Consider the following 15916-nt stretch of genomic DNA (forward strand, 5'->3'; position numbering starts at 1 on the left):
TTTTATAAAGCTGCACTAGGAATTTTCACCCACACTGATTCCTTTATAACTGTGTTTTGCACCTCTGCCAAACTCAACAGAGATGCCCTAGGAGTCTTTGATAAGAGGCTTCATGTTAGCAATGCCTGAAATTAACCCATCACATAATATGGCTCTGAAACTTGTAATGTACTTTGGGGGTCTTTGAAAGACAAACATGAAAATAAGAAAATAATTTTGATCCTAATCAGATTTGAATGTATGTAACAATTGGTCAGTATAAGGAAAATTACTCAATTTTATTTCTTAAGCTTCTTGCAATCAAAATGGCTTTAGATGTTCTCTTGAATGAAATGAAGCAGTAAGAAAAAAAAAACCAACAAAAAACAAAAAACCCAGAGGCTGTATTCTGAACCAGGTAATGGACAGTTGGATTCAGAGGAAGACACAGAATTAACGCATAGATCATGACATGTACCTACAGGAATTTTTGGTAAAATAAGGTAATTGTTAGGTGAAAGTTAGATATGTATTTTCCAAGGAAGAAAGTTTGTTGTCATAGGTTGACAGAATTGTCACTGTAGTCAAATAACAATCAGAAAGCAAGAGAAGCCCTCTGAACCTTGCCCTTGCCTCTGTAGGACTGGCCATGTACCACACCAGCCTCAGACCATAGGGAAGCAGGGCCCCAAAGATCATAAATGACAAATTACTGTGTAGTTCTGATACCCTTTATCACCCCACTGTCTTTTTTTAAAATTTTATATTAAAGATAACCCAAACCAAAGAAAACAAACAACAAATAGCTCCCCACCCTGATAAGAGGGATATAATAAAATAACATTTTTTCAAATTGAGAAATAAGTCTCTCTTACAATGTGTGAATTGCTTCTATGTTCGTGCTTGGTTTTTATAATTTATTTTCCCTTATGCCTGAGTAATTTGTAACCTTATTCCAGCTTGTTGTCTGAGCTATTAGCATGCAAAACTACAAAGGAGACTCAGATGTTTTGAGTCTGCATATGGTGTTTTCATTTACTTGGGGATTTTAAGATTTCTGTGCCTGTCAGTGGCCACATTTACCTGCATCAATGCAATTTGGAAAGCAAACCATAAAACCAATGCTTGTTTCTTGACTAGTTTCATCATAGATTCTAGTATACTGTATTCTAGAGGTCCTATCTAAGGCAGAATTTACCCCATAGAAAGGTTCTGAATTTACATTTCTCACTTTTTGTACCTTGTTTGATGTGTCTCAGAAGTACTTAAAAAGAGACTTTTTAGAGCTACATGACTGGTGTTGGGTTTTTGTGGGCTTTGGTTGTTTCTTTGTAGCTCTTCTTTTTTCTTCGTCTGTCTTTTCTCCCCTCCTCTCTTCTCTCCATAAATTTGAAGTAGTAAATTACAGTTACATTAAGACAGACTTTTTTTTTTTTTTTTTCACAGCTAAGGTGGCACACACTTGTAAGAAATTCAATAGATACATTTTTATCAATGCATTCTGTATTGCACTTTGTTTGACTTCTCCTGAGAAATAAGTATCATGTTGCTTTAAAAAGGTTTTTTCCCTGAAGATCGATGGGAAGTAACATAGAAGTATCCTGCCTCCTTGTGGGGATAACAGAGAATTTTGTGGTAGTTTTGCTCTTATTTTTCATCGCCCCCCCCTTTTTTTTTTAAAGAGGACATTGATCCTCTAAGGACACATTTCCTTAATGGAGATTGACTGATACTCCAGCTGTAAAGTCTCAGTTTGTGTTTTGTTCATTTAAACTCTAAATTCATAAAACATCGGTTTTTCAACAGTAAAAAAAGTGGTTTATTACTCAACTGCTTGAAGGTTGTCTCTTTCCAGAAAGTCCTTTCAGATTTTTCTGGGTGTATAAACAGCTCAATTATTGCTTTTTTCTCACTTTCAGTACTTTAGTGTCACTGAAGGATTTAGCTGTGATGCCACTAGGCCAAAGTTTCTATGAAGTGGTGAAAATGGCACTGAATTTGACTGTTGCATCAGTACAGGATAGGAGCTTAGAAGGTAAGAAATTTCCTTCTGATTTTCTTTGAACTATCTCACTGGCATACTGGAAATATATGATAGTAACTGTTGGACCTTCTGCTAAGTTCCTGATGTGCAGGGACTAGACTATATTGCTGTAGTGCTAACCCAGTTCTTTATTGATCTGCTTTTTAAATACCAACACTAAAAATAAATTTTATCAGACTCTGGCAACTATCATATAAGCAAAGCATCAGATAAACTGGTCCAATACATGGTGTTTAGAAGAGTCTTTCAGAGATGAATTCTTGAGAGATACTAAATCAATAGAAAGGAGAGTTTTTTCCATTTGATAGAAGGAGAACTTTTTGTTTTGGATGTGTGTTAAGAATTATGGCTGGTTCAGGCTTCATTCTTCTGTTCTCATAAATTCTACTGTCAGCTGAAGCATTACATTTCTCCATCTGCTGCTTCACTATGGAAGATGGGTTTAATAGGAGAAGGTAGGCTGGCCCCAGGAAAACAAGAAAAGGTCAGAAGCAAGTTTTGTGGGCAAACTGAAGCACACAATGTATAGATGCAGCTGACTGCTCGGTAGGGAAGGTCAGGCTAAAAGTATTATGCAGTCTAAAACCCACTTCACCTGCAAAATTGAAGGCTGATGTGGGACAAAGGTGATGTGCTGGAGCCCTTGCACAGAGGATGAACTTGATTTCTCTGGAACTTCTGGCATTCTCCTGTTACTCTCATTCTCAGTAGTGATTCACAACCAGTGATCACACACACGTTTGCATGACTCTGTCAATTCAGAATGGCACCCCACTGATTTTTCTGGCAATCACTATACAGGGACATCCCACCATCATCACACCAATTGCTAAAGTGCCATCACATTAACTGATTTGCCATTAGTGCAATCATAGATTTTATCCTAGGAAATTGGTGTTCAGGTGCACACATCCTGCTTTCCCCAAAAAAGCTGGGACTGTGGTACTTGGAGTTCAACAAATGTAAACCACCAAAAAGAACATGAATAAAAAGAATGAATTAAATAAGCAAAGTATTTCCTTTCTTGCAGGTTTTCAATATAATCTTTCTTTTGCGGATGTTTTGTGGAATCCACTTGCTGTGAAAGCAGAACTTGAATCCAGGTTTGGTTTTGATGGCACTCATGTTGAAAAGCTGTTAAGTTATACAGCAAAATTAACAGAGGTAAATCAGTTGAAAACTTCCATGTCCTTCTCTTTAATATTTTTTATTTGTACCCTGAATTTTCCTGCATTACAGAATGCTTTGTGCTTATCTTTGTGAAGCAGCTATAAGGTTGTAAATATCCTGGCTTCATTCCCAGAAAATGAATCTATTTAGCTTTAGCTGAAATCTCTGCACATGAAGATTCTGATAGGTCTAGTTGTGTACACTAATGAATTTATGCTTCTCTGAAGTCACAACAGTTTATGGCAGAGTTTATTATCCAATCCTGTACAGAATTTTGAGGACTGCTCCACTAAGCTTTTAAACCAAATCCTTGATTTGAGTCTGACGGGATTAGCTTGTCTGGTAGCATCTTTCATCTGGTAGGCTGGACAAAGAATGCCTGTCTCTTCTGTGTGTAAATTAAGGGAGACTAAGAGTCCTTTCTTCTCAGTTGTGCAGTCTTGATATGAATATACTAGACTGAGTTATCTCAGTGGTGCTTAATCAAATATCCTGTTGGTGCATCACATTTAGAAGAAAATTTTTCTTCAAGGTAGGGTACTCTACCTTATCCTCTAGACCAAAGTGGTCTGTTGTGGTGGTCTGTGTGGTTTGAACTGCAGAAAACTGGAAGCATCTTTTGCATTTGTACTTAAATCTACAAGTTCTTTAATAGAACATGTTGATGTCTATGTAAAATCTGTTTGATCTTTGCAGAGCAGTACAGTTTAGAGTTACATTCCAGAAGAGCTCATTGTAAAAATAACTGATTTAAACAAGTGGATAAATGATAAAAAAAACTCGTTGACTTTTGAATGGCCTTTTAATGAAATATCAGTGATGGCCTGCTTGATGAAATGAACTCAATTCAACTGCAGCTTAGTAGCTATGGTTGACTGTGAAATCCCAGGCTACTCACTTGCTAACTATTTAAACTAGTATCTCAATATTTTGTACATGTATTGGAACAATGAAGACCATCAAAAACTTTGAAAGCAAGTATGGAAGCCTGGACAATGTTTGTTTCAAGCAGTTCAATTATCTAGCTAATGTCCCATTTATTTTGGTATCAAAGCACCAGCAAAACTTTTTTATAAATTCTCTGGCCAAAGTTGAAAGAAGCAAGGGTGTAAAGTGTCTCAGAAAGGCAATAACAGATTAAAATATGTGGCACTATTTTTTGTGAGCTTTAATAATATTCATAGGCTTGGGAATATTTAATTTTTCATTACAGAATTTATAAACTAATCTGTGAGGAAAATATTCTGTTTTCTTGGCCACTCTCTTGAAACCCACCAACCTCAATTTAAAACAAATCTGCTGCATGTTATCACTGGTTGAGATGTATCATTGTACTAAGTGCTTATTATGTCAGTAATTTTTATACTTGTGAAGTTATTTCAATATAGCTATTCTACTGTAGGGGTACGATATCCTAGTCAGGTTAGTTCAGCACCAGCCTGCAAATTAATGTAGAATTAGTAGCACTAGTATAGCCACAAGGTGAAAATTCCTTGTGTATACAAGTCTGATATTCTGCCTGCTGTATGAGCACCTTTATGGGGCCACTGGTATTTTACACAGCTACCTGCATGTGGAGTACTCTGAAGTTTGTGCCCAGGAATGTGAGGCTGGGTAAATGGGCTTTGTTCTCACTGAAGAGGCTATGTGTTATTCTTATTTTCCCCAGATAAGTAAGTTGATAGGAGAGATAACACTCTTGAAATACTCATCAATTCCTTGTGTCCTTGCCAGATTCCCACAGGAGAGACACTGGAGCAGTTTGTGTGCTCTGCTCTGGCTATTGTCCTAGAAGATGAAGCAAAGAAAGAGAATAATGGAGAGGGCTGTAATTCTGCACAGCATGAGGCCAAACTGTATCTTGTTCATGCTGTCAGCAAGTTCAAACTCTATGCACGGGTAACTTTTAATAAGTTTGAATTCCTAGTTTTTGCATGCAGGTTGTCAGCAGTAACTCAGTTAAAAGATCTAAGTTAACTGTAAATTTTTTTTAATGAGCTTTCTTGCTAATAAGATGAAATAATCCTTATAAAGAATCTTTGCGGTGGAAGTATAATCTATCATTGTGTGTCCACTTAATCAGATTTTCTCATTAACAGAGATTCAGATTTGAAATTTAATAGGGAATGTAATGAAATATACTGCAATTTGGAGACCTGTCAGAGGAAACTATTTACTGTTCCAGTAAACATTTACTGTTCCACCTGAGACTGAATGTTGAACAAAACTGAAAAGTGACTAGACACCTCCACTGATACATAGTTAATTTATTTATTATTTCCCTTCACTGTCTCTGGCAATAGTGGCTGAAGGAAGATAAAAGTATACCTCCAGTAGAGCATCTTAAAATTCTGATCTGGCAGAATAGCTTGGCATGCATTCTCTGTGATGTCATATGTGTAGTTGCATGGATGAAAGAAATAAATATTCAGATATTTCCTAAGAAAAACACCTAGCTACCTTAACACTGGTATTTGTTTTTATACTCAAATATCACGTTTTTCTCCATTAAAAAAGAAGAATCATGTATCAAGCTACTGTGGAGATCTTTGCGATATTATGTAAAGAGAACATGTACGGCTTTCTGTGTATTTCCTCAAAAACGTAATCTTTGGGAAAGTTTCCCTGCTGTATAATGAAGTATGAAGCAGGAGGCAATAATTCAATGTGATTGCCAAAAGTGATGCACTAATTTCTATGTAGGAAAACCCAGTACTAATTTCAGCCATGATTTAAAAACTCTTAGGAAAGGTTGACATTCTTACGGGAACCAGAAATATTGTAAGCTGCTGGCCACTACAAATTATCTTGGTGAACAGGATATCTCTTTTAGTAAATCTGTTATATTCATTTGGCATTGAAAAGAAAAGTAATGGTGAAGGAAAAGAGAGCAGTCAGTAGTTTTGGCCAGGCCCTGTTATGCTTATTTCTGGGCTGCACAGTGGGAGCATGCAGGCTCCTTCACCATCTTTGTGTTATGAGACTCCAAAAATGTTAAGGCTGCTGTCTTCCATCATATTGGCAGTATAGGCAGAAGTCTGGTAAAGAAAGCCCGAGTAATTGGCTGTGGAAGTCAGCTTTTGGTTGATTTCAGCCTCAGTCCACCTTTTTTCCATTCCTGGGTCTTTAGGCAAGGTCAGCACCACATAGGCTGTCAGTTGTCTGTGTGCTGTTACACTGCCAACTTGTATGTCAGCCAAAATTGTATTAAAAATCAACCTTTGTCATGTCAATAATTTCTTGAGGATTTTAGGGAGAAATTTTACTATCGTTGTTGACTCTGAATTTTTTTAAAGACATGCAAATTATTTGTACTGCCTAAGTAAGAAAGCTTTGATTAATTAAATGTTCTGTTTTGCATTCAATCCATTAGATACTTGAGCAATGGCTTGGCCACAGCGGTCTCTCTCAGAACCTCTTTTTGGAACTTAGAAGAATCATGGCTGATTTAATGTCTCAATTTCTAGATGACAGGAAAGCTAGGGAACTTTTTTCAGAGATAAATACCCTGATCCAGCAATGGAATGAGAAATCAGATGCCTATTTTTCAGAAGGATATGTTTCATCTCATGATTGGTAAGTTATACTTGTCTTTCTGCAACTTATCTTATAAGATTAGCTCAACCTGAATATTAATTTTCACTTTGCATTTAATTGATTTCTGTGTTTTGTCTGTTTTGTGATTTTTTTTTTTTTTTTAGTTTTTATTTTGTAGTTCAAAACCTTGTATACAGTAAAATAATTGTGCTGACGCTTACATATTCTGGAAAAAAAATTAAGTTTGTGCTCCAGAGTATAGCTTCCTACAGGTTCAGCAGAGGATCTGACTACTACAGGATCAGGACTCACGGGAATCAGCAGCTGTGGATAGTTGGCATTTTGAACTAGGACCTGAATTCTTTATCTTGTTCTGCAAACATAGTTTAATTCCCAGAAGTAGTTGGTGTGACTCAGTAATACTTCTCATTTATAGCAAGTCCAGTGCATGTGAAATATTTAGCATTTTTACTGTAGAAGTCAAACTCAGTTGTGCAGGAGATCTTGTGACAGAAGTCTACAGCAACAGCTATGAAGTATGGAAAAGAGAGTTCTAAACCATGGAACTATTTGTACGTATGTAGTTTGCAATCTCGTCTAGGGCACTCTGAGTCTATGATTTCTTTTGATATTTTTGAACTTCTCTTACATTTTCAAGTTTCTCTGTTTGGTTCATCACTTAATGCAAATGTAAACACTTTATATAAGATGTGGCTGTAAACCCTGTGCCTGTTAAGAATGATATGTTTTGTCAGGCTGTTAAAATATTCCTGATCTGAAAGAGTCTAGAGAGGAGTTAAGTTGTACATAAAGGGAATTAATGTTTGTCAGAATTGGCAGAGCCTCAAGAAAGGTCTGGCAGAGCACAGGAGCTGATACTTGCCTCTTTCTAACAGCACACTGGATGACTTGCATTGCTTCTGGGAGTTATAATATTTGCCTCAGTTTCTCATTGCTTGTAATTAATTATTCATATCAAATGCTATAACTGGAGGAGATATGATTCATGTTGTATAAATCGACATCTGAGGATAAATCTAAAAGAAACAATCCATTATCAACTAGTAAGAGAGAGATTGCTGTCAAGCTGTTAAAAAATTTAGTAGGATGTTTTGAAATTTGGTTCTAATTTATGAAAGGAAACTGCTGTTCTGCTGCAGTTATAAGCAACAGCAAAGTACTTTTTTTAGCAGTTTTACCCTTTTGTTTGCAGCACACAATATTTTTGTGCTCCACCTCTGTTGATTGCAGAGTCTGGAGAGAAAGAAAATATATTTAAGGAGAAGGTTTTCTCAACTTGAGGCCTTTACATTCAGAGTCTTTTTTCCATGCACCTCCTTTTGACCAATCTTACGGGGCTAGTAATTGGTTTTTGTTTTGGTAAGTAATACTGACACAATAGAAATATCAGTTGCTACGTTCCAATTTTCACTGTGATTTCATGTTCTTGTAGATATTAAAATAGCAGTGTTCAGCTATCAGTCAATCAATTGGAATGTTTTAGCTTTCAATAATTATGAGAAAAGAAAAAATTCTTTAGAATTCATAGAAAATTAGAGGTTTTGGTAAATTTTATTGATGCATTCCTGTCTGTAAAATAATTGTTCTGTGGAACATAAAACCTTTGTTCTTTACAGCAGCTGAAAATGTGATGTAGTCAAAGGTGTTGGACTTTCTGTGGCTTACAAGCTTGATTATAAGTACTGATAAATGCACAATTCTTTAACTGCTGTCTACATTCAGGTTTTGATTTGAATAAGGTTGTGACTTTCCAGTAGGGTTTTTTCACATTTTTTGAAAGCCAAAGCAATTGTCAAGTTTTGCTAATTCAGATTTTGTGATTCCTATTTAAATTATATTTGGAATTTCCTTGAATTAAGTAAATAAGCCTAGATTCTAAAATCAAGTCATATATAGTTAAAAAAATCTTGTCTGCCTGCTAGATAACTAACAAGAAAAAAACTTTATGATTAATTTTTTAGGATTTTGACGTCTTTCCAAGAGGTTTTGAAGACAGAAGAAAACTTAAGGATTCCTGGTGAAAAGAAAAGGGATCATCTTTTTCATCTTATAGAAGTCATAGAAAAAATATTTATAATGTTTGATTTCTCAGTTTCTTCAAACAAGTCTCTAACTGAAAATGCCTTGAATAATGCAATTATATGGATAAAAAAATTTGCTGAGGGAGAGGATTCTGCCACAAATTTCTCACTTGCAGTTTCTGAACTCCATAATGAGCTGCAAAAAAGTCTGCAGCCTCTTCAGGGTTTCTGGAGGAAAAAGACAGATTTTTTCTGGCATATAGTGGAAATTTTATTCCATGAACTTGATTCTAGGGTTCCTCTATTGAGTCAAGTAGAAGAGGAAGAAGTAATTGAGACCTTATCTAGAATTTTATCTTCTATTACAGAAAACAAAATCTATAATAGAAGTATTGTGTTGCTCAAAAATATCCTGACTGATTGGCCAGAGTTAAATATTACTGTTTTGGACCATTTAAAACATTTAAGTGGACACTTCCAAAGAAATCTCTATGGAGTTGGAGCATTGTCTCGTGATCATGTCAATGTGTCATTTACTACAATTCCTGGAGTGAGTAATACCTCCTCTTTATTCCTCTCAAATGCAAATTTTATGTATAAAGTACAAGAATTAGGAGAAATCGTGCATGATTTCCTCAGGAATATCCAAAAATTAAACTCTAGTAGTGTGTCCTTACTTGTTCCAAAAATTTTGTCTCTGTACCAGAATGATGATATGATTTTAAATATAAAGAGCAATAACACTCTGTTAAACCTTCTTTATGAGACTTCGAAAAGTATGTCATCTTCTCCTGTATGGCATGATTTGCAAAATAAGGAACTAGTTTTTGATTTTCTGTTTGAAACTTTCGATCTTCTCTGGAACCTCACCAGTAAGTCTCTCTGTGAAAAGTTACTATTTATTTACAACTACACAGAGTTTCAGGCACAATTTCTTGCACAGAATGGAAAAAAAGATATGCAAGTTGTTTATGACACTTTGAGCAGCCTTAAAACTTTATTTATAGATGAAGAACTCCAAACAGCTGTCTTATGTTATTTGGAAGAGTTTTTTGATCTGTCCCCAGGATGCCTGGTAAATAGTGGATGCACTGATTTTTATCTAGCAAACATGAGTTCTGTAGAGTATTCAGTAGAGGTTTATAACTTACTTCTGCTTCCATTGGACAGTGTCCTGTCTGATGTAACAAACTGGGGGGATAGTGTGCCTTCTGCTTTGCACTGCACTTTTTCATGGCTTCAAGCGTGGACAGAAATTTTTGAAGAAGCGTCGGAAATCTTAAATTTGAATTCAACCTGTTTTGTCTGCCTAAGAGATGATTTGGCATATCTCTCTGAAAATCTTTTAAATGTAACTCAAGATGAACTATGCAATAATAGTGCTATGGCTATTGTTGAAGCTACAGGAGCAGCAATGAAGCTATTAAAACCTGTATTTCAGGAACATGGAAATTTAAATTACTTGAAAGATCTTGATGCATTCTTTGTTAATCTTCTAAGTGTGATTAACAATGCATTTGATGCCACAAACTTGCTTAAAGATAGCAGTTTCGAAAGTGCTTTAGAAACAATGGGAATCATGATAACTAAAATACAGAAATCTCTGCTGAAGATTGTTAATGAAGAGTTTTTGAATTCTTGGCTTGATGCCTCTATCTCAGGAGGATCTGAGGGCGAAGATAAGGGTGCTGGTGTATTTTCCATTGGAAATTCCCTTTCTAATATTCTTAAGCTCTCCCAAAAAGACCTTGAAATTATTCTCTCTGAGATAAATGATACATCTGCTTTATTAAAAAGTGTACCTCGAGATAAATATATGGTTTGTGTCAGCACTTTCCAGAATATTACCAAATTAATTTTGGATAATACTCCGAAAGACGTAAGCTACTTGCAAACAAATTTTTCATCTCATTTTGACTCCTTTCTAGATTTTCATAGTACAATGGATGAAGCACAGGATTGTAACACATGGATCCATGGATTACGTAATCTCACTGAAAAATACAAGTCACCTTCCCACCTTGAAAGTGCAAAACATATTTTATTTCTTCTGCAATCTCTGGGAAATGCTGAGACAGATGTTAAGCTAATGAATGTGGTGGACTTTATTAATTTGGTTTTTAATTTGACACTCCCTGAATGTTCCCTAGGTGGTTCTGATGTGATTTGTCTAAGTGTTTATTTCAATACCATAGCAAAAACTTTGAAATTTATTCTCCCTGAACTTTATGTAAAAGATGACATTAATATGCTTGAATTTATTCTTACACTTTTAAATATTTCTGGAGAGCAAATACAAACCATTATCAGTGATTCAACTGGAAATTCATTGTATATGTCAAATAAGACTCATTTTAGTCAGTCAAACCATGGTTTTAACAGGACTTCAAGAATGCTCCCTAATCTTTTTTGGCACGTTCATCTTACATCAGTGGAACTTTTGTCAGAAATTCGAAATCTTCTGAAGGATAAAACTTTTGAAGTCCAAGAAAATAGCTCCTCTCATTTGGACAATGAGATGGAACTATTCTTGTATGGGAAAAATATCAATTTGGTGATGGACCTCTTTCAGTATATGATTAGAAAACTTGACTCAAACTTGCAGAATGAACACAAAACATTTCCTCAGAAACTGATAGAAACAGTAGGTCTGAATATTGAACTGGTAAGGAAGGCACTTGAAATTTTCAAATCTCCTACTTTTATTGTCTATCCATTAAGAGATGAAAAGGAGTTTCTAAAGCATGTGGTTGCCTTGGTGCAAAACATGAGAGACATGGATGTTGAATTTTTGATAAGTAGATTCAAACAGGTTCAGGAGAACCTAGAAAATTTCTTGAAAAATATCAAACCTTTTTTTCTTGAGAACTCTGAGTTAGGCTCTTTAACAGAGTGGTGGGATGCATTTGAGAACATATCATATAACTGGAACCTAACTGATATGCGCCAAATAGCACAGCTTTTTGAACAAGATGAGCTCTACAGCATAGAAGATGTGTTCAATCTCCTCTTTGATGTCATCAGCCTCACAGAAATATTGGCTCATGGAAACATTACAGAAGCACTAACTGAAATATATGCTTTCATACTGACTCAGGAAGAAAAAATGCAGATGTTTACTGATGAGGAGTTCTCTAACCAGGTAGATGATCTTCTAACGTTGCTGGAGACGTTGTCAGACATCTCCAATGAACCTGGGGAGGCCTCTGTTTGTTTTTCTGCGGCATTCTGCTGGACTCTTACAACAGCAACACCTCCGAGTGATCCCACTGTTAAACCTTGTGACTTTGTGCATACCAATTCTACTCTTCATTACAATGCTGTCATTGAAATCATTAAGGATCTCAAACTCATCACTCTGGATGACATTTTGGCTTGCTCTATGGAGGACATTCAGATAGAGATCATGCGCAACCTGACTTGCTTTTTTCATCAGATCAAAGAATGGAACTCTATAATTTTGAAGTTTTCTGTGCTCCATCATGTAAATAGCTCAGTTGTCAAGGAGCTGCTAGACTTTTGGAATGAGCTCTCCCTTTATGCTGTGCCACTGCAGGTGAATAATACACATGCAGTCAATTGTTCCTCCACACCAAAGAGCCAAATGGCTTTACAAATCGTGGAAACTCTGGGCAGCATTTCAGTGTCAGAAATTGAGATGGCCAGAAGTCTTCTTGAACAGCTGGATAATCTTTATGGTGGCCTAAGATGGAACAGAGAGTCAAGAACATCACTTAAGAGTGTTCTTGCTAATGTTAAGAATATGACCAGTGAAGTTTCTAGACTCCTAGATACTGAAGTTGTCCTTTCTTTTCTTTCTATAGTTCAGCCTTTAATGACACTGTCACCTGCTGGAAACCAGACACATACAATGCTTATGACAATATCAGCTCTAAGTGGGAACATCAATATATCTGACAACTTTGAGAACTTCTGGTTTCCTGTAGTTACAAGCATAGAAAATTTGTTGGTGAATTTTAGTGTAAGGCATTTACTTGTGGTGCTAGATCAAGGGTCTCAATTGCTAAAGTTTGCTACTGGACAGTCATCCTCAATGGCTCCTGATGTTTTACTAGAGCAGTTTAAGACATCATCTTCACATGCTATATCAAGAAATTTTGAAGATATACGAGACATTGTGAAGAGCATCCTATGTGAGTGTAACAGTAAAAATTATTCTAAAATAATGCATGCTCTAATTCTCTTTATGACTAATGAAAATTCCTCAAATGACCTACTGCTGGCTGTCAAAGATATTGTTGCCTTTCTGGAGCTATTCCAAAATGAGTCTAAGAAGGACTACACTGGTTTGTTGTTTGGTGACAGTCATGTTAGCAGAGAGAAATTGAATAATACTCACGCTGCTTTTCCAGTTGTGTTAAACAGCCTCCTTCGTATAATTGCTGATCTTGATGTTGTAGATGAAGCTTTGCATACAAACAATACTGAGCTTCATAAACTTGACTTCATTGATTCATTTTTTCATAATGCACCACATGGAGAAACTTCTACTCATTCCCAAAGCAGAACTCTGGAGATCATGCGAGAGATTTTGCAAATAATATTTCAGTCTACTGGAGAGCATGACAGGAATAAAATAAAAGTCTTACTAATGAATTTGCATAAGGATGTAATGGCAGAACTGAGGTGAGTGTTTTCAATGTACTAATTTTGGGAAGTGTGCTGACAGTGACAGGCTCTCTGTTAATGAATAGCTCAATCAAAACTTTTATTAAGTTAACTAGTGTTTCATCGCAGATTTTTTCCAACTTATGTTGTTCAAACCAGCCATATTTGGTATCAGAACACATAACACATTGTGTGGACCAGATTGTTGCTTTTAGTTTGTGTTTAAAATATGTGTTGATACTTGAATTCGTTTCTTTGGAGCTGTTATAGAAGCAAATATTTGAAGATATCTGTGTTTTAAAGTCCTTGCAGGTCTGAATGCTGAATCCCCACTAATTGGCAGGCAACAGTAATTTTTGCCTGTGGAGCTAAATATAAAGGAATGCTTGGGCCTAATTCTCTGTGGGGTGTGTGGAGGCTTTTTCCTATATCCACATATAGCTATGCAAATTTTCTTGAACTTAAATTCGTTGATGTCTTATGTTAAGTTTTTCAGTTTAACAAATGCGGTGTCTGAAGGAATCTTGAGCCCATGATCATTTTTGCTCGATTACTCAGATCAGATGTAATCCAGAAGCAGAGGAAACTGCTTCAGATTTACTGATGGCTTACTTAATTAAAAGGCTGCTAGACTGGAGTTGCTGCATTTAAACAATATTGAATGAGCCCACAAGTTGCTTGCTCCAAACAGCTCCAGAGTATCTTGCTGGTGGAGCTACTGGTCCTGCTGACGTAAACCAGTTGAGAAATGGCATTGTAAAGTTGATGTTCTGGTGTGGTTTTTTTACCTTTTTGATGAATTTCATGAAAATACCTTATGTGAAATAGCCATTTCACATAATGGTTATGTGAAACTATTGGCCATCAGGGTCACGTATTAATCTAATCTGTTGAAAAATATTAAAAAAATCAAAAGAAAAAAACCCCAAACCAAACACTAGCAAAGTGGCTTATTTTCCCTACATGCTGATTATCTGTTCTTTGCCATCAAGTCAGCATATCCTGTGGGCTCTCAATATTTCTGAGGCTATTATGATTTTGCTTATTGTTGTGAAGGTATTTTCTAGCACCCCTAGAATATATTTTTAATGTGAAGGTATTATATTCTGATTTTGAAATAGTTCAAACAAACGTAATAACTGTTAATGTTGAAACCCTTGTGTGATGAGTTGAAGACTGCATTTGTGCATTGTCACTTGAAATTTTTCTGTGGTACCCTTGAAATGAAAATAATGTTTTCTTTCTGATTTTATGCAGAGCATCAAAAATCTGCAACATTCTTCAGGAACATTTATACCCTGATGGTGTCGTACTATTGCAGAAATTGCAATTTACCATTTTGAATATTCTCAAAATCTTTTCAGGTTGGTTACTACACTAGTGACTCTGAGTCCCTATATGCTAGTGCTGTTAAGTTAGAACTTTACTTTAAGCAATCTTTTGTACAAAAATGTTTGGGTGATCCCAAGAAAAGCAAGCATACTGATGCCTAGAAATTAAACCAATGGAGGCACAGAAAAAAATCTGATGCAGATCATACAAAGTGATGATTTCTTTCTGTAGTATTCATGTAGATTTAAAATCCCACTGAAAGCAGGAGATCTTGCTGTTCTTTCTCAGCTTGTGAGCTGAATAAGTGTTGTGGGTTTTTTTTTTTTTTTTTTTTTTTTTTTTTTTTTTTTTTTAATGAGCCAGACTTGCCACAGGGCAGTGTGGAGTTGGCAAAATATGGGGCAAGTATTTAAAGGAAGCAGCATCTCCCACTTCTGGCCATGTCATATCAGTGAATTGGCTACCTGTAGCTGAAAAACTTCACCTTGAACAAAATGTTCAAAATTAATGTGTTCTTGTTCTATTCCTTATGTATATGTTCCCAAGTTGTGCACTTTAAGAAAGGCTCTATATTGACCCGAGTATAATTTCATATTATGTTTTCTTTGGAAGACAAAAGCCAAAGTTTTTCAAAGCTCGTGTTTTAGCCAACTGTGTCTAAAACTATTTGCAAAGAGCAATGAGGAGACGTGAACCTGCCCTTCTACAGCAAGGGATGAGATCTGTAATGTCTTATGCCAAATTAATTTCCAAAAGACTGTAAGGTGTGACATTACAACCCAGTTTTGCCTGCCTTCTCCACTCTCCTGTGATGGATGTAGTTCCAAAGTGTAAAACAGTAGTGATGTTGAGCTAGCATAAGTGATACTGAATTTTGTGTAGCCAGGTACCTGTGTTCTGTTGACCTCTGAAGAACAGTATATTTTTTGAGACAACTGAGATTAGGGAACTAAATTTCTGTCATTCTCATTTCAATCATCTGTTTGTGGGAGTGTTTCATAATTTTTTGTTTGTCACAGAAAACATTATGAAACCTAATGAGAAAAGATGAAAACTACTTGATTTGGTTTGATTTGAGGAATTGTATTGTATTACTTCTATGAGCAAGACCAATGTTTGATTGAAGAAGTAGTGTTTAATATTTATTATTCTTTCTACTTGACTTAAGAACCAAACTTAAGGG

The 15916-nt window shown here is 35.8% G+C and overlaps 1 protein-coding gene across 1 annotated transcript in view; it reads left to right on the plus strand.

The window, feature by feature from the left end:
- Positions 1-15916, plus strand: part of ABCA13 (ATP binding cassette subfamily A member 13) — a 173374-nt gene that overhangs the window by 16748 nt on the left and 140710 nt on the right. The window contains exons 7-12 of the mRNA XM_066326804.1: positions 1899-2014; positions 3054-3187; positions 4928-5092; positions 6567-6769; positions 8713-13419; positions 14659-14765. Of these exons, the coding sequence (XP_066182901.1) occupies positions 1899-2014; positions 3054-3187; positions 4928-5092; positions 6567-6769; positions 8713-13419; positions 14659-14765 (5432 nt within the window). The remainder of the gene's footprint in view (positions 1-1898; positions 2015-3053; positions 3188-4927; positions 5093-6566; positions 6770-8712; positions 13420-14658; positions 14766-15916) is intronic.

This window comes from Sylvia atricapilla, chromosome 1 (assembly GCF_009819655.1).
Source record: "Sylvia atricapilla isolate bSylAtr1 chromosome 1, bSylAtr1.pri, whole genome shotgun sequence".
NCBI classification, from domain to species: domain Eukaryota; kingdom Metazoa; phylum Chordata; class Aves; order Passeriformes; family Sylviidae; genus Sylvia; species Sylvia atricapilla.